This window comes from Thalassophryne amazonica, unplaced genomic scaffold (assembly GCF_902500255.1).
Source record: "Thalassophryne amazonica unplaced genomic scaffold, fThaAma1.1, whole genome shotgun sequence".
Taxonomy (NCBI): Eukaryota; Metazoa; Chordata; class Actinopteri; order Batrachoidiformes; family Batrachoididae; genus Thalassophryne; species Thalassophryne amazonica.
The window spans coordinates 1-22,122 of record NW_022986424.1 but is presented as its reverse complement, the minus strand read 5'-3'; the positions used below and the strand labels follow the sequence as shown (position 1 = coordinate 22,122).

General features: G+C 41.1%; 1 protein-coding gene across 1 annotated transcript in view; it reads left to right on the top strand.

Moving 5' to 3' along the window:
* tlx1 (T cell leukemia homeobox 1) overlaps positions 1–19,626 on the top strand; it is a 30,648-nt gene extending 11,022 nt beyond the window's left edge. Inside the window, exons 2-3 of the mRNA XM_034165688.1 lie at positions 6,090–6,327; positions 19,419–19,626. Coding sequence (XP_034021579.1) covers positions 6,090–6,327; positions 19,419–19,626 — 446 coding nt within the window. The remainder of the gene's footprint in view (positions 1–6,089; positions 6,328–19,418) is intronic.
* Positions 19,627–22,122: the final 2,496 nt, after the last annotated feature.

The following is a 22,122-nucleotide window of genomic DNA, read 5'->3' as shown; positions in this document are numbered from 1 at the left end:
TTGTTGTTGTTGTTGTTATTGTTGATGTTGCTGCTTTTGTTGTTTAGAGTTGGGGGAAGTATTAGGGTTAGGTTAAGGTTAAGGTAGGGGTAGGAGTAGGATTAGTAATATGCTCCCGTCATTTCGTGACGGGAGCATGAAAAAAAGCATGCGACTGGGCTGTTATATTTGTTTTTTTGTTGATGTTGTTGTTGTTGTTATTGTTGTTGGTGGTGTTGTTGCTGCTTTTGTTGTTTTGTTATTATTTAATTTGTTATTAATTTTGTTGTTGATGTTGCTGTTATTGTTATTGATTTTGTTGTTGCTGTTATTGCTGTTGATTTTGTTGTTGTTGATGTTGCTGTTATTGTTATTGATTTTGTTGTTGCTGCTTTTGTTGTTTATATGTGTTTTTGTCATTGTTATTTAATTTGTTATTGATTTTGTTGATGTTATTGTTGTTGATGTTGCTGCTTTTGTTGTTTATATGGGGTTTTTTGTCATTGTTATTTAATTTGTTATTGATTTTGTTGTTGATATTACTGTTATTGTTACTGATTTTGTTGTTGCTGTTATTGTTGATTTTGTTGTTGTTGATGTTGCTGTTTTTGTTACTGATTTTGTTGTTGCTGTTATTGTTGTTGATTTTGTTGTTGATGTTGCTGTTATTGCCGTTGATTTTGTTGTTGGTGTTGCTGCTTTTGTTGATATATGCATTTTTGTCATTGTTATTTAATTTGTTATTGATTTTGTTGTTGTTGATGTTGCTGTTATTGTTACTGATTTTGTTGTTGTTGTTGCTGTTATTGTTGTTGATTTTGTTGTTGTTTATATGTGTTTTTGTCATTGTTATTTAATTTGTTATTGATTTTGTTGTTGTTATTGTTACTGATTTTGTTGTTGTTGCTGTTATTATTGTTGTTGGTGATGTTGCAGCTTTTGTTGTTTATGTACGGTTTTGTCATTATTTAATTTGTTATTGATTTTGTTGTTGTTGCTGTTATTGATTTTGTTGTTGTTGATGTTGCTGTTACTGTTAGTGATTTTGTTGTTGTTGCTGTTATTGTTGTTTATGTGTTTTTGTCATTGTTATTTAATTTGTTATTGATTTTGTTGTTGATGATGTCACTGTTATTGTTACTGATTTTGTTGTTGTTGTTGCTGTTATTGTTGTTGATTTTGTTATTGTTGATGTTGCTGCTTTTGTTGTTTCTATGTGTTTTTGTCATTGTTATTTAATTTGTTATTGATTTTGTTGTTGTTACTGCTGTTATTGAGTTTGTTGTTGTTGATGTTGCTGTTATTGTTGTAGATTTTGTTGTTGTTGATGTTGCTGTTATTGTTGTAGATTTTGTTGTTGTTGATGTTATTGTTGTAGATTTTGTTGTTGCTGTTATTGTTTATATGTGTTTTTTGTCATTGTTATTGATTTTGTTATTGTTGCTGTTTGTTGATGATGCCGCTGTTATTGTTACTGATTTTGCTGTTGTTGATGTTGCGGTTATTGTTGTTTATATGTGTTTTTGTCATTGTTATTTAATTTGTTATTGATTTTGTTGTTGTTGTTAATGTCACTGTTATTGTTACTGATTTTGTTGTTGTTGCTGTTATTGTTGTTTATATGTGTTTTTGTCATTGTTATTTAATTTGTTATTGATTTTGTTGTTGTTGTTGCTGTTTGTTGATGATGTTGCTGTTATTGTTACTGATTTTGTTGTTGTTGATGTTGCTGTTATTGTTGTTTATATGTTTTTGTCATTGTTATTTAATTTGTTATTGATTTTGTTGTTGATGTCGCTGTAATTCTTACTAATTTTGTTGTTGTTGATGTTGCTGTTACTGTTGTTTATATGTGTTTTTGTCATTGTTATTTAATTTGTTATTGATTTTGTTGTTGTTGTTGCTGTTATTGATTTTGTTGTTGTTGCTGTTATTGATTTTGTTGTTGATGTCGCTGTTATTGTTACTGATTTTGTTGTTGTTGATGTTGCTGTTATTGTTGTAGATTTTGTTGTTGTTGCTGTTATAGATTTTGTTGTTTATATGTTTTTTTGTTATATAATTTGTTATTGATTTTGTTGTTGATATTGCTGTTATTGTTACTGATTTTGTTGTTGCTGTTATTGTTATTGATTTTGTTGTTGCTGATGTTGCTGTTATTGTTACTGATTTTGTTGTTGCTGTGATTGTTGTTGATTTTGTTGTTGATGTTGCTGTTATTGCTGTTGATTTTGTTGTTGATGTTGCTGTTTTTGTTGTTTATATGCATTTTTGTCATTGTTATTTAATTTGTTATTGATTTTGTTGTTGTTGCTGTTATTGTTACTGATTTTGTTGTTGTTGTTGCTGTCATTGTTATTGATTTTGTTGTTGATGTTGCTGTTATTGTTACTGATTTTGTTGTTGTAGTTGTTGCTGTTATTCTTGTTGTTTATATGTGTTTTTGTCATTGTTATTGATTTTGTTGTTGTTGCTGTTATTGTTAGTGATTTTGTTGTTGTTGTTGCTGTTATTGTTGTTGATTTGTTGTTGTTGTTTATATGTGTTTTTGTCATTGTTATTTAATTTGTTATTGATTGTGTTGTTGCTGTTATTGATTTTGTTGTTGTTGATGTCACTGTTATTGTTATTGATTTTGTTGTTGGTTATATGTGTTTTTGTCGTTATTTAATTTGTTATTGATTTTGTTGTTGCTGTTATTGATTTTGTTGTTGTTGATGTCGCTGTTATTATTATTGATTTTGTTGTTGTTGTTTATATGTGTTTTTGTCATTGTTATTGATTTTGTTGTTGTTAATGTTGCTGTTATTGTTACTGATTTTATTGTTGTTGTTGTTGTTTATATGTGTTGGTGTCATTGTTATTGATTTTGTTGTTGTTGATGTTGCTGTTATTGTTACTGATTTTGTTGTTGTTGATGTTGCTGTTATTGTTGTTTATATGTTTTTGTCATTGTTATTTAATTTGTTATTGATTTTGTTGTTGTTGCTGTTATTGATTTTGTTGTTGTTGATGTCGCTGTTATTCTTACTGATTTTGTTGTTGTTGATGTTGCTGTTACTGTTGTTTATATGTGTTTTTGTCATTGTTATTTAATTTGTTATTGATTTTGTTGTTGTTGCTGTTATTGATTTTGTTGTTGTTGCTGTTATTGATTTTGTTGTTGATGTCGCTGTTATTGTTACTGATTTTGTTGTTGTTGATGTTGCTGTTATTGTTGTAGATTTTGTTGTTGTTGCTGTTATAGATTGTGTTGTTTATATGTTTTTTTGTCATTGTTATATAATTTGTTATTGATTTTGTTGTTGTTGTTGCTGTTATTGTTACTGATTATTTTGTTGTTGTTGCTGTCATTGTTATTGATTTTGTTGTTGTTGATGTTGCTGTTATTGTTACTGATTTTGTTGTTGTTGTTGCTGTTATTCTTGTTGTTTATATGTGTTTTTGTCATTGTTATTGATTTTGTTGTTGTTGCTGTTATTGTTACTGATTTTGTTGTTGTTGCTGTTATTGTTGTTGATTTGTTGTTGTTTATATGTGTTTTTGTCATTGTTATTTAATTTGTTATTGATTTTGTTGTTGCTGTTATTGATTTTGTTGTTGTTGATGTCGCTGTTATTGTTATTGATTTTGTTGTTGTTGTTTATATGTGTTTTTGTCATTGTTATTGATTTTGTTGTTGTTAATGTTGCTGTTATTGTTACTGATTTTGTTGTTGTTGTTGTTGCTGTCATTGTTATTGATTTTGTTGTTGTTGATGTTGCTGTTATTGTTACTGATTTTATTGTTGTTGTTGTTGTTTATATGTTTTTTCATTGTTATTGATTTTGTTGTTGTTGCTGTTATTGTTACTGATTTTGTTGTTGTTGTTGCTGTTATTGTTGTTGATTTTGTTGTTTATATGTGTTTTTGTCATTGTTATTTAATTTGTTATTGATTTTGTTGTTGCTGTTATTGATTTTGCTGTTGTTGATGTCGCTGTTATTGTTATTGATTTTGTTGTTGTTGTTTATATGTGTTTTTGTCATTGTTATTTAATTTGTTATTGATTTTGTTGTTGCTGTTATTGATTTTGTTGTTGATGTTGCTGTTATTGTTACTGATTTTGTTGTTGTTGTTGCTGTTATTCTTGTTGTTTATATGTGTTTTTGTCATTGTTATTTAATTTGTTATTGATTTTGTTGTTGCTGTTATTGATTTTGCTGTTGATGTTGCTGTTATTGTTACTGATTTTGTTGTTGTTATTGTTGTTGAGTTTGTTGTTGTTTATATGTGTTTTTGTCATTGTTATTTAATTTGTTATTGATTTTGTTGTTGCTGTTATTGATTTTGTTGTTGATGTTGCTGTTATTGTTACTGATTTTGTTGTTGTTGTTGCTGTTATTCTTGTTGTTTATATGTGTTTTTGTCATTGTTATTGATTTTGTTGTTGTTGCTGTTATTCTTGTTGTTTATATGTGTTTTTGTCATTGTTATTGATTTTGTTGTTGTTGCTGTTATTGTTACTGATTTTGTTTTTGTTGTTGCTGTTATTGTTGTTGATTTTGTTGTTGTTTATATGCATTTTTGTCATTGTTATTTAATTTGTTATTGATTTTGTTGTTGCTGTTATTGATTTTGTTGTTGATGTTGCTGTTATTGTTACTGATTTTGTTGTTGTTGTTGCTGTTATTCTTGTTGTTTATATGTGTTTTTGTCATTGTTATTTAATTTGTTATTGATTTTGTTGTTGCTGTTATTGATTTTGTTGTTGATGTTGCTGTTATTGTTACTGATTTTGTTGTTGTTATTGTTGTTGAGTTTGTTGTTGTTTATATGTGTTTTTGTCATTGTTATTTAATTTGTTATTGATTTTGTTGTTGCTGTTATTGATTTTGTTGTTGATGTTGCTGTTATTGTTACTGATTTTGTTGTTGTTGTTGCTGTTATTCTTGTTGTTTATATGTGTTTTTGTCATTGTTATTGATTTTGTTGTTGTTGCTGTTATTCTTGTTGTTTATATGTGTTTTTGTCATTGTTATTGATTTTGTTGTTGTTGCTGTTATTGTTACTGATTTTGTTTTTGTTGTTGCTGTTATTGTTGTTGATTTTGTTGTTGTTTATATGCATTTTTGTCATTGTTATTTAATTTGTTATTGATTTTGTTGTTGCTGTTATTGATTTTGTTGTTGATGTCGCTGTTATTGTTATTGATTTTGTTGTTGTTTATATGTGTTTTTGTTATTGTTATTGATTTTGTTGTTGTTGCTGTTATTCTTGTTTATATGTGTTTTTGTCATTGTTATTGATTTTGTTGTTGTTGTTGTTGCTGTTATTGTTACTGATTTTGTTGTTGTTGTTGCTGTTGTTGTTGATTTTGTTGTTGTTTATATGCGTTTTTGTCATTGTTATTTAATTTGTTATTGATTTTGTTGTTGCTGTTATTGATTTTGTTGTTAATGTTGCTGTTATTGTTACTGAATTTGTTGTTGTTGTTGTTGTTGTTGTTGGCTCTGACTCCGGCAGCCTGGTCTGACTCTTCCGTTGGGATGTAACTTTGGTTCTCTGTGTTTTGACACACGAGGCTTTTTGCTCTTTTAGTGTTTTGAGCTCCACTGTCGTTTTGCTCTCTTTATGCTGTTTCTTCATCCTGCTCTTCTGCTTCCACAGGCCTGATTTTATTTCATTAAAAATACCAGAAATATCGATCAGTGATTATTAAATAAAATGTCTGACCACTTTTTACTTTAAAAATGTATATGATTTATTTTAGTCTTTTGCTCTTTATGCTGGTTGCATTGAATCAGTTTGTGTTTCTTTCATTATTTAACAATTTATTTTAAAATGAGTTTCTGAACTTTAGTTGTCTTTTTAGTGGAAAAAAAAGGGGAAAAGATTGTCTTCACAATTCAAATTCAAGCGTCTGTTGATGGACTTTGTGAATTTAAACAAAAAAACACTACATTGTCATCAAAGCTCTAAGACGCATCATGATCTATGTTTTAAAGGCAGCCTGAGGTATTTTGGGCCGGTGGCAGCTTTGACGCTCTCTGTGACCTCTGACCTGTGCCTTGCTTTGACCTGTCCTGTCTTGTGCTGCTCCCTGCTCTGCTCTGTCTTGTCCTATCCAGTGTCTCTCTCACCCGTCACTGTAACCCGCCGTGTAGGTCATCCCTACCAGAGCCGCACGCCGCCCAAGAAGAAGAAGCCTCGCACGTCCTTCACTCGGCTGCAAATCTGCGAGCTGGAGAAACGATTCCACCGGCAGAAGTACCTGGCGTCCACTGAGCGCGCCGCCCTCGCCAAAGCCCTGAAAATGACTGATGCTCAAGTGAAAACCTGGTTCCAAAATAGGCGCACCAAGTGGAGGTGATATTTACTGTTTTATGTTTCTTTTTTCCAGTATTATCAGGACATGATCACAAAATGTCTGTGCACAGTAGCAGGAAAAATCATGTCCTCCTTATGGCTGCAGTGTTGAGTGAAAAAAATAAATGCATAAATCAGACTCCTTTACACAAAACAAGAAAAGTGATCTTAAAATGAGAGCAAACTCCTAAATTAGAAATGGTCAATAAATGGCAAATGGACTGCATTTATATCGCACTTTTTCATCTGCATCAAACGCTTTACAATAATGCCTCACATTCACCCCGATGTCAGGGGTCAGAAATGTCAGAAATGTAAAATACAAAATCACTGATGCCATAAGTACTCATCCCCTCATCAGCTGCATCAAACAACAAACAGACCTCTGTCATCAAAACGGGACTAATCCTGCCCCATGACAACATAAGGGAAGCCACCAAGACACTATGAAGACTCCAGAAGCGTTACATGCTTCAGTGGCTGTAAGAGAGTGAGTATAAAGGCCCCTTCACACTGAGCACGAATGAGGCAGAATGGCACATGAAGCAGGATTCGGATGAAAAGGTCAAATTTGAATTGCACTCGAACGCCTCGTACAGCAGTTTCTCAGCAGTTGGTACATCCATTCGGCCACAGCACACCACAGTCGCGTTGTGCTGGAAACCCAGTTGAATGGCGGTCATGATGCAGTCGTACTCCCATTCCACTGAGGTTGCAACATTCGTACTGCAAGTCTGTACACAAGTCGGACCATTCGGACTGCGGTCGAGGGGCCATAGGAAATGTTTAGCCACGTCGAATCCTGACCAAATCACCCAGTCTAGCCAGCCTTCACACTACAGACAGGAACGCGTGAGAACGGGAGGAGGAACTTAACGGGTGCGTAGCAGAGTCGCGCTCTGAACAGAGAGCTGAGTTCCAAAGTGATGTAGTTGTGCAGGTAGCCAGGAACCAGGAGCCAGGGCAGCATGGGAGCCGAGCGGGAATCGACTGGAACACCAGGAAAGACCATTTGCTCTAATACGCGAATTAGAGGGGAGGTCAGGTTACCCGAAGTTTAGCTGCAGGAAGATCTGGCATCTTAAGCACACAGCAGGAAGACACGGTCAAGATCAATCAATCAATTCAATTCAATCAAATTTTTTTTTATATAGCGCCAAATCACAACAAACAGTTGCCCCAAGGCGCTTTATATTGTAAGGCAAGGCCATACAATAATTATGTAAAACCACAACGGTTAAAACGACCCCCTGTGAGCAAGCACTTGGCTACAGTGGGAAGGAAAAACTCCCTTTTAACAGGAAGAAACCTCCAGCAGAACCAGGCTCAGGGAGGGGCAGTCTTCTGCTGGGACTGGTTGGGGCTGAGGGAGAGAACCAGGAAAAAGACATGCTGTGGAGGGGAGCAGAGATCAATCACTAATGATTAAATGCAGAGTGGTGCATACAGAGCAAAAAGAGAAAGAAACAGTGCATCATGGGAACCCCCCAGCAGTCTACGTCTATAGCAGCATAACTAAGGGATGGTTCAGGGTCACCTGATCCAGCCCTAACTATAAGCTTTAGCAAAAAGGAAAGTTTTAAGCCTAATCTTAAAAGTAGAGAGGGTGTCTGTCTCCCTGATCTGAATTGGGAGCTGGTTCCACAGGAGAGGAGCCTGAAAGCTGAAGGCTCTGCCTCCCATTCTACTCTTACAAACCCTAGGAACTACAAGTAAGCCTGCAGTCTGAGAGCGAAGCGCTCTATTGGGGTGATATGGTACTATGAGGTCCCTAAGATAAGATGGGACCTGATTATTCAAAACCTTATAAGTAAGAAGAAGAATTTTAAATTCTATTCTAGAATTAACAGGAAGCCAATGAAGAGAGGCCAATATGGGTGAGATATGCTCTCTCCTTCTAGTCCCCGTCAGTACTCTAGCTGCAGCATTTTGAATTAACTGAAGGCTTTTTAGGGAACTTTTAGGACAACCTGATAATAATGAATTACAATAGTCCAGCCTAGAGGAAATAAATGCATGAATTAGTTGTTCAGCATCACTCTGAGACAAGACCTTTCTGATTTTAGAGATATTGCGTAAATGCAAAAAAGCAGTCCTACATATTTGTTTAATATGCGCTTTGAATGACATATCCTGATCAAAAATGACTCCAAGATTTCTCACAGTATTACTAGAGGTCAGGGTAATGCCATCCAGAGTAAGGATCTGGTTAGACACCATGTTTCTAAGATTTGTGGGGCCAAGTACAATAACTTCAGTTTTATCTGAGTTTAAAAGCAGGAAATTAGAGGTCATCCATGTCCTTATGTCTGTAAGACAATCCTGCAGTTTAGCTAATTGGTGTGTGTCCTCTGGCTTCATGGATAGATAAAGCTGGGTATCATCTGCGTAACAATGAAAATTTAAGCAATACCGTCTAATAATACTGCCTAAGGGAAGCATGTATAAAGTGAATAAAATTGGTCCTAGCACAGAACCTTGTGGAACTCCATAATTAACTTTAGTCTGTGAAGAAGATTCCCCATTTACATGAACAAATTGTAATCTATTAGACAAATATGATTCAAACCACCGCAGCGCAGTGCCTTTAATACCTATGGCATGCTCTAATCTCTGTAATAAAATTTTATGGTCAACAGTATCAAAAGCAGCACTGAGGTCTAACAGAACAAGCACAGAGATGAGTCCACTGTCCGAGGCCATAAGAAGATCATTTGTAACCTTCACTAATGCTGTTTCTGTACTATGATGAATTCTAAAACCTGACTGAAACTCTTCAAATAGACCATTCCTCTGCAGATGATCAGTTAGCTGTTTTACAACTACCCTTTCAAGAATTTTTGAGAGAAAAGGAAGGTTGGAGATTGGCCTATAATTAGCTAAGATAGCTGGGTCAAGTGATGGCTTTTTAAGTAATGGTTTAATTACTGCCACCTTAAAAGCCTGTGGTACATAGCCAACTAATAAAGATAGATTGATCATATTTAAGATCGAAGCATTAAATAATGGTAGGGCTTCCTTGAGCAGCCTGGTAGGAATGGGGTCTAATAGACATGTTGATGGTTTGGATGAAGTAACTAATGAAAATAACTCAGACAGAACAATCGGAGAGAAAGAGTCTAACCAAATACCGGCATCACTGAAAGCAGCCAAAGATAACGATACGTCTTTGGGATGTTATGAGTAATTCTTTCTCTAATAGTTAAAATGTTATTAGCAAAGAAAGTCATGAAGTAATTTCTAGTTAAAGTTAAAGGAATACTCAGCTCAATAGAGCTCTGACTCTTTGTCAGCCTGGCTACAGTGCTGAAAAGAAACCTGGGGTTGTTCTTATTTTCTTCAATTAGTGATGAGTAGTAAGATGTCCTAGCTTTACGGAGGGCTTTTTTATAGAGCAACAGACTCTTTTTCCAGGCTAAGTGAAGATCTTCTAAATTAGTGAGACGCCATTTCCTCTCCAACTTACGGGTTATCTGCTTTAAGCTGCGAGTTTGTGAGTTATACCACGGAGTCAGGCACTTCTGATTTAAAGCTCTCTTTTTCAGAGGAGCTACAGCATCCAAAGTTGTCTTCAATGAGGATGTAAAACTATTGACGAGATACTCTATCTCACTTACAGAGTTTAGGTAGCTACTCTGCACTGTGTTGGTATATGGCATTAGAGAACATAAAGAAGGAATCATATCCTCAAACCTAGTTACAGCGCTTTCTGAAAGACTTCTAGTGTAATGAAACTTATTCCCCACTGCTGGGTAGTCCATCAGAGTAAATGTAAATGTTATTAAGAAATGATCAGACAGAAGGGAGTTTTCAGGGAATACTGTTAAGTCTTCAATTTCCATACCATAAGTCAGAACAAGATCTAAGATATGATTAAAGTGGTGGGTGGACTCATTTACTTTTTGAGCAAAGCCAATTGAGTCTAATAATAGATTAAATGCAGTGTTGAGGCTGTCATTCTCAGCATCTGTGTGGATGTTAAAATCGCCCACTATAATTATCTTATCTGAGCTAAGCACTAAGTCAGACAAAAGGTCTGAAAATTCACAGAGAAACTCACAGTAACGACCAGGTGGACGATCAGTGTTGCCACAGTTACTTTGAAAAAGTAATCCAATTACTGATTACTGATTACTCCTTGAAAAAGTAACTTAGTTACTTTACTGATTACTCAATTGTATAAGTAACTAAGTTAGATTACTAGTTACTTTTTTAGTTACTTTCCCCAGCTGCCGACAACAACCCTCTGCCACCTCAACATGACAATGATACCTGTTTTGCCAAAACTTACTTTATAGTCACCCTTTCTTGACTTCAATGAAAATAAATACTTGTTTTATAAAAAGTAAAATAAAGACCTCTTGCTTGACCTCATATTTAACTGTTGACAGCACTGTAACAGTAAAACTTGCAATTTCGAACCTACATTGTTTATAAATGTAACTATTAAATTCTAACATTTTTCTAACATTTAAATTCTCTCTAAACATTTTACTTGTCGAAATTATTATTATTTTAAGCAATATTAGTTGTAGTAAAAAACGGCTTCAAAATTGCACCTTTAATCTAGGGGTGTTGTGGGGGGGCACATCCCTCCCCCACGCCCCCATTCCATCTGGATTCACCCCTGCTTTGGCGTTTGAGCACAAAGAATGGATAACATTTATTTATGCAGAAAACAGGACCAGATTTACAGGTAAGAAAGTTTTATTGCGTTTTCACATCATGTGGTCCTCAGAAAGAAAGTTTAGGTGCATTTGAGTGGAAAATAGTGTTAGTTGTTGACGCGTCGCGGAGGATCAGCTGTTTTTAACGACCAGATACAGAGCGGCTCAGCTCACAATTCTAAATAAAGGAGGAAAAAAAGTATAAAAATGTCTTTGTAAAGCTCAGTGCAGGTGTGCTGATCACCGCCCTTTAAGAGGTGAGGACGAGTCGAGCAGCTGCAAAAAACCGTGGATGAAAAGCTCACAGCTCACTTAAAGTGGGCAGTTCAGTCGAACCCCGACCTCCTGCCCACAGACCAAGTTTAATGCTGTTATCGATCCACAATGAAAAATAATAGTAACGCACAGTGACATGGAGAAGTAACTTTAATCTGATTACTGATTTGGAAAGGTTAACGCGTTAGATTACTCGTTACTAAAAAAAAGTGGTCAGATTAGAGTAACAACGCGTTACCGGCATCACTGTGGACGATAAATAACAACAAATAAAACTGGTTTTTGGGACTTCCAATTTGGATGGACAAGACTAAGAGTCAAGCTTTCAAATGAATTAAAGCTCTGTCTGGGTTTTTGATTAATTAATAAGCTGGAATGGAAGATTGCTGCTAATCCTCCGCCCCGGCCCGTGCTACGAGCATTCTGACAGTTAGTGTGACTCGGGGGTGTTGACTCATTTAAACTATCATATTCATCCTGCTGTAACCAGGTTTCTGTTAGGCAGAATAAATCAATATGTTGATCAATTATTATATCATTTACCAACAGGGACTTAGAAGAGAGAGACCTAATGTTTAATAGACCACATTTAACTGTTTTAGTCTGTGGTGCAGTTGAAGGTGCTATATTATTTTTTCTTTTTGAATTTTTATGCTTAAATAGATTTTTGCTGGTTATTGGTGGTCTGGGAGCAGGCACCGTCTCTACGGGGATGGGGTAATGAGGGGATGGCAGGGGGAGAGAAGCTGCAGAGAGGTGTGTAAGACTACAACTCTGCTTCCTGGTCCCAACCCTGGATAGTCACGATTTGGAGGATTTAAGAAAATTGGCCAGATTTCTAGAAATGAGAGCTGCTCCATCCAAAGTGGGATGGATGCCGTCTCTCCTAACAAGACCAGGTTTTCCCCCAGAAGCTTTGCCAATTATCTATGAAGCCCACCTCATTTTTTGGACACCACTCAGACAGCCAGCAATTCAAGGAGAACATGCGGCTAAACATGTCACTCCCGGTCCGATTGGGGAGGGGCCCAGAGAAAACTACAGAGTCCGACATTGTTTTTGCAAAGTTACACACCGATTCAATATTAATTTTAGTGACCTCCGATTGGCGTAACCGGGTGTCATTACTGCCGACGTGAATTACAATCTTACCAAATTTACGCTTAGCCTTAGCCAGCAGTTTCAAATTTCCTTCAATGTCGCCTGCTCTGGCCCCCGGAAGACAATTGACTATGGTTGCTGGTGTCGCTAACTTCACATTTCTCAAAACAGAGTCGCCAATAACCAGAGTTTGTTCCTCGGCGGGTGTGTCGCCGAGTGGGGAAAAATGGTTAGAGATGTGAACGGGTTGGCGGTGTACACGGGGCTTTTGTTTAGGGTTACGCTTCCTCCTCACACTCACCCAATCGGCCTGCTTTCCCGGCTGCTCGGGATCTGCCAGAGGGGAACTAACGGCGGCTAAGCTACCTTGGTCCGCACCGACTACAGGGGCCTGGCTAGCTGTAGAATTTTCCACGGTGCGGAGCCGAGTCTCCAATTCGCCCAGCCTGGCCTCCAAAGCTATGAATAAGCTACACTTATTACAAGTACCGTTACTGCTAAAGGAGGCCGAGGAATAACTAAACATTTCACACCCAGAGCAGAAAAGTGCGGGAGAGACAGGAGAAGCCGCCATGCTAAATCAGCTAAGAGCTAGTAGCTGCGCTAAGCTAGCGGATTCCTAAAAACACGCAAAGTGAATAATGTGTAAATAATTTAGAGGTGATTCAGCAGTGCTTTAGTTAAGGCACGTGGAGATTACACTGGGAAACAAATCGTAATCTAGATAACTAGATCAATCTAACTGCGCAGATTAAACAGCTAACAGATACAGAAAAACACCGCTGTGCTCCGGAACAGGAAGTGATACAATACCGCAGTGAGAGCCAACCACCAGTAGAGGCCAGAAGATCACAGAGAGGCAATCAGGCTTGGTCCTCTTGGTAACAGTCTGGATCATGGATCGTGGCTCTGGAAGAACCTGGAAGGTCTGCAAGAGTCTGGCAAAGTCTGGCAATGCTCACAAGTATCTGGCAACTACTGAACAGAAAGTCAGGGTTTAAATGGTCTGTCAATAATAAATCACTCGTCTGATCCAGGTGTGAAAAATAACTGAGGGCGCCATCTGGTGGAGAAACTAACACATGACACTGGTTAAAAGACGGTTAATACCAGGATATGGGGGAAATCCTGACAACTGAATATGTTTTTGTTTTGTTTGTTTCTATGGCTCACGTGAAGCCAGCTGGCTGGAAAATAATATTCCAGTATTCAATATATTCTGTTTTATACACTTAGTAAGACCCTTCGGCTGCTCCCTTGTTTGCGCTCGGGGTCGCCACAGCAAATCCAAGGTCGATCTGCATGTTGAATTGGCACAAGTTTTACACCGGATGCCCTTTCTGACGCAACTCTACATTACATGGAGAAATGTGGCAGGGCCTGGGATTCGAACCGGGAACCTTCCAAACCTAAACCAAGTGCACTAACCACTTGGCCACCACCCCTTTTATATACGAGGTCTGTTAGAAAAGAATCTTACCTTTTTATTTTTTGCAAAAACTATATGGATTTGAATCACGTGCGCTTGCATCAGCCAAGCTTGAACCTTCGTGCGCATGCGTGAGTTTTTTCACGCCTGTGCGTTGCGTCATTCGCCTGTGAGCACGCCTTGTGGGAGGAGTGGTCCAGCCTCCTCGTCGGATTTTCATTATCAGGAAATTGGCTGATCGACTGCCGCTTTACTGCATCAAACTTTTTTCAGAAACTGTGAGAGACAGCCAGGTGGAAACCATTTGGAAAATTCAGATGGCTTTCGGTGAAGATCTTATGGGGATCACACAGATTAAGGAGCATTACACCCGGATTAAAGACGGCCCACAGCGGCGGATGGTGCGCCGCGCTCCGAGCGGCGATCGACAGGATGAAACGACCAGATCATTTCCAAAGTGAACGCTTTGTTGATCAAGGTCGTTGTCTGACTACCAGAGAAATGGCAAGCCAGCTGGACATAGCACTTTTGCGGCACATTCCACTGTTACAGGAGTTTTTGTCATGGAAAGAGGAGCAGAGGAATTTGCCACGGAGCCACTCATGGCGCGGGACAAAAGCACCTCCGTGTTGGTCTCACAGGACAAGCCCTGACATGCCCAGCTCTTGAACCATTCAGAAGATTCAGACGGCTTTCGGTGGCTTTTCAGTCGTGTGACTATCCGAGAAATTGTGGACGAGCTGGACATGCCACAACATGTCCTATGAGGCTTCATCATGGCGTTGATTTTTGTTCTGCGCCATGAGCTGCTCCGTCCCGATGTGCAAATTCCTCTGCACGTCTTTTCATGACAAAGAACTCCTGTAACAGTGGAATGTGCCGTTCATTTCCAAAGTAAACGCTTTGTTGATCCGGGACGTCGTCTGACTACCAGAGAAATGGCAGAAGAGTTTGACATCAGCACTTTTTCGGCATGAAAAGACTTGCGGAGGAATTCGCGGGACAGAGGCGCAGGGAGCGCAGAACAAAAAGCAACGCCGTGATGAAGCCTCACAGGACATGTTGTGGCATGTCCAGCTCGTCCACAATTTCTCGGATAGTCACACGACTGAAAAGCCACCGAAAGCCATCTGAATCTTCCGAATGGTGCAAGAGCTGGGCATGTTAGGGCTTGTCCTGTGAGACCAACACAGAGGTGCTTTCGTCCCGCACCATGAGCGGCTCCGTGGTGAATTTCTCCACTCCTCTCTCCATGACAAAAACTCCTGTAACAGTGGAATGTGCCGAAAAAGTGCTATGTCCAGCTGTCTTGCCATTTCTCTGGTAGTCACACGACATCCCGGATCAACACAGCGTTCACTTTGGAAATGATCTGGTCGTTTCAGCCTGTCGATCGCCGCTCGGTGTGCGGCGCACCATCCGCCGCTGTGGGCCGTCTTTAATCCGGTTGTAATGCTCCTTAATCTATGTGATCCCCATAAGATCTTCACCGAAAGCCATCTGAATTTTCCAAATGGTTTCCACCTGGCTGTCTCTCACAGTTTCTGAAAAAAGTTTGATGCAGTAAAGCGGCAGTCGATCAGCCAGTTTCCTGACAATGAAAATCCGACGAGGAGGCTGGACCACTCCTCCCACAAGGCGTGCTCACAGGCGAATGACGCAACCGACAGGTGTGAAAAACTCATGCATGCGCACGAAGGTTCAAGCTTGGCTGATGTAAGCGCACGTGATTCAAATCCATATGGTTTTTGCAAAAAATAAAAAGGTCCGTTACTTTTCTAACCGACCCCGTACTTATGTAATTTAAATCACAATGAAGAGATTTGTTGCAATACTTTTGTGAAAATCCAGATCGATATTGTTAGAGAATTATTTATTAATTAATTTATTTATTATTTTGTGGAAAACAGACACCTTGAAGGTTTTTTTCCTGCTCACTCTATTTGTACCTTTTCTTCCAGCCTGGTCTCTTTTCATGACGTGTTTTTTTTATTATTTTGCTATTTGTAATCTTCCCCTTCTCCTAACTCTAACCATAACCACAGCATACGTGTGCACCCTCCCCAAACATCCTGGTCTCACGGAAAGTCGTGACTCAGCAGCACGAAATATACATTCATCTATTGGCTCGTCATATTGTGACAAAAAGCGCCTCATTTTCGTCACGGCAGAACGAATTCATTCTAATTCATTCCGTGATGACTGCACGAAAATAAAAGTGAAGCGGGGGGTCGGGGTGGTTATGTTTAGGGTGGGGGGTAGGAGTAGGATTAGGATATGGTTATGGTTAGGGTGGGGGGGTGGGAGTAGGATTAGGATATGGTTATGGTTAGGGTGGGGGGGTAGGAGTAGGATTAGGATATGGTTATGGTTAGGGTGGGGGGGTGGGAGTAGGATTAGGATATGGTTATGGTTAGGGTGGGGGGGTAGGAGTAGGATTAGGATATGGTTATGGTTAGGGTGGGGGGGTAGGAGTAGGATTAGGATATGGTTAGGGTGGGGGGGTGGGAGTAGGATTAGGATATGGTTATGGTTAGGGTGGGGGGTAGGAGTAGGATTAGGATATGGTTATGGTTAGGGTGGGGGGTAGGAGTAGGATTAGGATATGGTTATGGTTAGGGTGGGGGGGTGGGAGTAGGATTAGGATATGGTTATGGTTAGGGTGGGGGGGTAGGAGTAGGATTAGGATATGGTTATGGTTAGGGTGGGGGGGTGGGAGTAGGATTAGGATATGGTTATGGTTAGGGTGGGGGGTAGGAGTAGGATTAGGATATGGTTATGGTTAGGGTGGGGGGGTAGGAGTAGGATTACGTTATGGTTATGGTTAGGGTGGGGGTAGGAGTAGGATTAGGATATGGTTATGGTTAGGGTGGGGGGGTAGGAGTAGGATTAGGATATGGTTATGGTTAGGGTGGGGGGTAGGAGTAGGATTAGGATATGGTTATGGTTAGGGGTGGGGGGTAGGAGTAGGATTAGGTTATGGTTATGGTTAGGGTGGGGGGTAGGAGTAGGATTAGGATATGGTTATGGTTAGGGTGGGGGGTAGGAGTAGGATTAGGTTATGGTTATGGTTAGGGTGGGGGGGTAGGAGTAGGATTACGTTATGGTTATGGTTAGGGTGGGGGGTAGGAGTAGGATTAGGTTATGGTTATGGTTAGGGTGGGGGGGTAGGAGTAGGATTACGTTATGGTTATGGTTAGGTGGGGGGTAGGAGTAGGATTACGTTATGGTTATGGTTAGGGTGGGGGGTAGGAGTAGGATTAGGATATGGTTATGGTTAGGGTGGGGGGTAGGAGTAGGATTAGGTTATGGTTATGGTTAGGGTGGGGGGTAGGAGTAGGATTAGGATATGGTTATGGTTAGGGTGGGGGGTAGGAGTAGGATTAGGATATGGTTATGGTTAGGGGTAGGAGTAGGATTAGGATATGGTTATGGTTAGGGTGGGGGGTAGGAGTTGGGTTAGTCATAGTGAGTTAAAAAAAAAAAAAAACACTGTCATGACAATTTGACTCATTTCATCACAGGAGCACGAAAAAGAAAACATGAGACTTTGCTGCCCCAAACGTTAAACCCCCCCCCCCCCCCCCACACACACACACACCCCCTTTAACTCCACATTTTGTGCTCCCCATCACAAAATGAATTTGTATCACCGTCACAAAGCCATAGATTGATGGACTTTTCGTAACCCATTGAGACTAGGTCCACACACGGACTTTTTGGGGGGGTGTTCATGTTTTCACTGAACATTTTCGGCTCACAGCAGATTGTGTTTCAGTTTCTGTTGACAAAACACAGTAAGTGACCCAAAATAAGACATGCAGGCGGTAGCAGAACCTCTACGCTCCTTATCAGGGCCACACGTTACTGTAACACTGTTCAGACATCAAGAAAAGAACCTGCGAGGCTCCCAAAGAGAGGACAGGAGAGGAGAGGAGAGAGGAGAGGAGAGGAGAGGAGAGGAGAGAGGACAGGAGAGAGGAGAGGAGAGGACAGGAGAGAGGAGAGGAGAGGAGAGAGGACAGGAGAGAGGAGAGGAGAGGAGAGGAGAGAGGACAGGAGAGAGGAGAGGAGAGGACAGGAGAGAGGAGAGGAGAGGAGAGAGGACAGGAGAGAGGAGAGGAGAGGAGAGAGGACAGGAGAGAGGAGAGGAGAGGAGAGGAGAGGAGAGAGGACAGGAGAGAGGAGAGGAGAGGACAGGAGAGAGGAGAGGAGAGGAGAGAGGACAGGAGAGAGGAGAGGAGAGGAGAGGAGAGGAGAGGAGAGAGGACAGGAGAGAGGAGAGGAGAGGAGAGAGGACAGGAGAGAGGACAGGAGAGAGGACAGGAGAGGAGAGGAGGAGAGGAGAGGAGAGGAGAGGAGAGGAGAGAGGACAGGAGAGAGGAGAGGAGAGGAGAGAGGACAGGAGAGAGGAGAGGAGAGGAGAGGAGAGAGGACAGGAGAGAGGAGAGGAGAGGACAGGAGAGAGGAGAGGAGAGGAGAGAGGACAGGAGAGAGGAGAGGAGAGGAGAGGAGAGGAGAGAGGACAGGAGAGAGGAGAGGAGAGGAGAGAGGACAGGAGAGAGGACAGGAGAGAGGACAGGAGAGGAGAGGAGGAGAGGAGAGGAGGAGAGGAGAGGAGAGGACAGGAGAGGAGAGGAGAGAAGAGAGGGGGAGAGGAGAGGAGAGGGGGAGAGGAGAGGACAGGACAGGGGGAGAGGAGAGGACAGGAGAGAGGAGAGGAGAGGAGATTAGAGGAGAGAGGAGAGGGGGAGAGAAGAGGAGAGGAGAGGAGAGAGGAGAGGGGGAGAGAAGAGGAGAGGAGAGGAGAGAGGGGGAGAGGAGAGGAGAGGAGAGGGGAGAGGAGAGGAAAGGAGAGGAGAGGGGGAGAGGAGAAGAGGAAAGGAAAGAGGAGAGGAGTGGACAGGAGAGGACAAGAGAGGAGAGGAGAGCAGGGGAGGAGAAGAGGAGGGGAGAGGGGGAGAGGAGAGGAGAGAAGAGGAGAGGAGAGGAGAGGAGGAGAGAGGAGAGGAGAGGAGAGGAGAGGGGGAGAGAAGAGGAGAGGAGAGGAGAGAGGAGAGGGGGAGAGGAGAGGAGAGGAGAGGAAAGGAGAGGAGAGGGGGAGAGGAGAGGAGAGGAGAGGAGAGGAGAGAGGAGAGGAGGAGAGGAGAGAAGAGGAGGAGAGAAGAGGAGGAGAGACATCTTGAATTTCTGGGGGAATTTAAGATGATTATAAAAGACGAAGCGATGACGTCGACTGGATCTTGTTTGTCTTCAGTGTGTGATGCTGAGACTCGATTTTATTTGTGTCCTGTGTGTTTGCTGTGATCTGTTCTGTGCCGCCGCCTCGTCCAGCTCACTCTGAAAAAAGAGGTTATAATCTCAAAGAGGTTTTCACCTGGTTTTAATAAAGGACATTGATTGATTGATTGATTTTTTGAACTAAACCACTTGGCTGAACTTGAGTTGGTCTGATGATAACTGTTCTCTTTCAGAGCGCTGATTGATTATTTCAGTGTGTGTCATCAGGACCCGTGAATCCGACCCCACTGCAGATCAGAATCTCAGCAATGTTATTTGTGTGGTTCAAGCACGCTGACTTAGTGCCCTTGGGCTGAACGTGTGTTTGCCTGCTGCAGGCGGCAGACTGCGGAGGAACGGGAGGCGGAGCGGCAGCAGGCGAACCGCATCCTCATGCAGCTGCAGCAGGAGGCCTTCCAGAAAACCATCAACCAGCCGGTGACCCCGGACCCGCTGTGCCTACAGAACAGTTCTCTGTTCGCCCTGCAGAACCTGCAGCCCTGGACTGAGAACACCAGCAGTGTGTCTGCCTGCGAGTACCGCTGAGACCCCGGGGTCCCTCACAGGGGACCCCCAGATGGGACCCCAGGATTCTGTCTCTGACAAACTTCCTGCCAGACCATTCTGAGATGAAGCCCTAAACTCTGTCATCAGCGTCCTCAGTCAGGTCTGGATCCCTGTCAGGGTCTCGGTCATGAAGCTGGTGGGTCTCTGTTTCTCTTCTTGTGGACACACCAAGAGGAAGAAATAACTGCATAAAAAAGAAAACAGCACGGACTCACTGGGACCATGTTTGATAAAACTGCATATTTTCATATTTTATGTCCAGCTGTGTGTGTGTGTGTGTGTGTGTGTGTGTGTGTGTGTGTGTGTGTGTGTGTGTGTGTGTGTGTGTGTGTGTGTGTGTGTGTGTGTGTGTGTGTGTGTGTGTGTGTGTGTGAACGTTGTACATTCAGAGCACTTGTGTTGGCACCTTTGAATTTGAATTAAATGAGTTAAAAGAGAAAATGATGATGTGAGATGAACTGAGGTCGTCTGCTCTCTGGTTCCTGGTCTAAAGGTCTGCAGGCGGCACTCAGCACCTCATTAAAACCAACATCAGCATTACGATTGTGTGAGGAAGCCGTGGATGGTTGTTGGTTTCATGTATTGTAAAGACATCACCTGTCATGTTTTCGTTTGTCGTTTCTTTGTGACACTCTGAGAGCGGGAGATGTTTAAATAAAAGAGCGTTTGCAGTCACACGTGTTCTTGTCACACTGCACATGGTGCCTGTTCAGGCAAACAAATCCAAACCCTGCACGTGCACAACAGACAGAAAGATGTTGAACCGCACACAGATGCTTCATGACACACAGAAACAAAACAAATAAACGTTACACACATCATACACAAATGAACAGCTTCTGGAGTTTGGGTTTGTCACAGATACCATGAAAATATTCAAAAGCCCACAGTGTGTGTGTGTGTGTGTGTGTGTGTGTGTGTGTGTGTGTGTGTGTGTGTGTGTGTGTGTGTGTGTGTGTGTGTGTGTGTGTGTGCACAAACAGGAACATATGTGCAGACACACTCACACAGATGCAGACTAACCCTAAACAGACACACTCACACACAGAGATGCAGACTGACTCTAAACACACACACAGATGGAGACTACCCCTCAAAACACACACAGATGGAGACTAACCCTCAAAACACACACAGATGGAGACTAACCCTAAACAGACACACTCACACACAGATGGAGACTAACCCCCAACACACACACACACAGGTGTAGACTAACCCTAAACAGACACACACACAGAGATGCAGACTGACTCTAAACAGACACACTCACACACAGAGATGCAGACTGACTCTAAACACACACACAGATGGAGACTACCCCTCAAAACACACACAGATGGAGACTAACCCTCAAAACACACACAGATGGAGACTAACCCTAAACAGACACACTCACACACAGATGCAGACTAACCCCCAACACACACAAAGATGCAGACTAACCCCCAACACACATACAGATGGAGACTAACTCTAAACAGACACACTCACACACAGATACCGACTAACCCTCAACACAGACACAGATGGAGACAAACCCTAAACAGACACACACACACACACACAGATGCAGACTAACCCTAAACAGACACACAGATGGAGCCTAACCCTAAACAGACACACACACACACACACACAGATGCAGACTGACTTTAAACACACACAGATGGAGACTAACCCTAAACAGACACACACACACACAGATGCAGACTAACCCTCAACACACACACACACACACACACACACAGATGCAGACTGACTCTAAACACACACACAGATGGAGACTAACCCTAAACAGACACACTCACACACAGATGCAGACTAACCCCCAACACACACAAAGATGCAGACTAACCCCCAACACACATACAGATGGAGACTAACTCTAAACAGACACACTCACACACAGATACAGACTAACCCTCAACACAGACACAGATGGAGACAAACCCTAAACAGACACACTCACACACAGGTGCAGACTAACCATCAACACACACACACACACAGATGTAGACTAACCCTAAACAGACACACACAGAGATGCAGTCTGACTCTAAACACAAACACAGATGGAGACTAACCCTAAACAGACACACTCACACAGACACACAGATGGAGACTAACCCTAAACAGACACACACACACACACACACACACACACACACACACACACACACACACACACACACAGATGTAGACTAACTCTAAACACACTCAGATGGAGACTAACCCTAAACAGACACACACACAGATGCAGACTAACCCTCAAAACACACACAGATGCATACTAACCCTAAACAGACACACACTTGGAGACTAACCCTAAACAGACAGACACACACACACACACACGCACACAGATGCAGACTGACTCTAAACACACACAGATGGAGACTAACCCTAAACAGACACACACACACACAGAGATGCAGACTGACTCTAAACACACACACAGATGGAGACCAACCC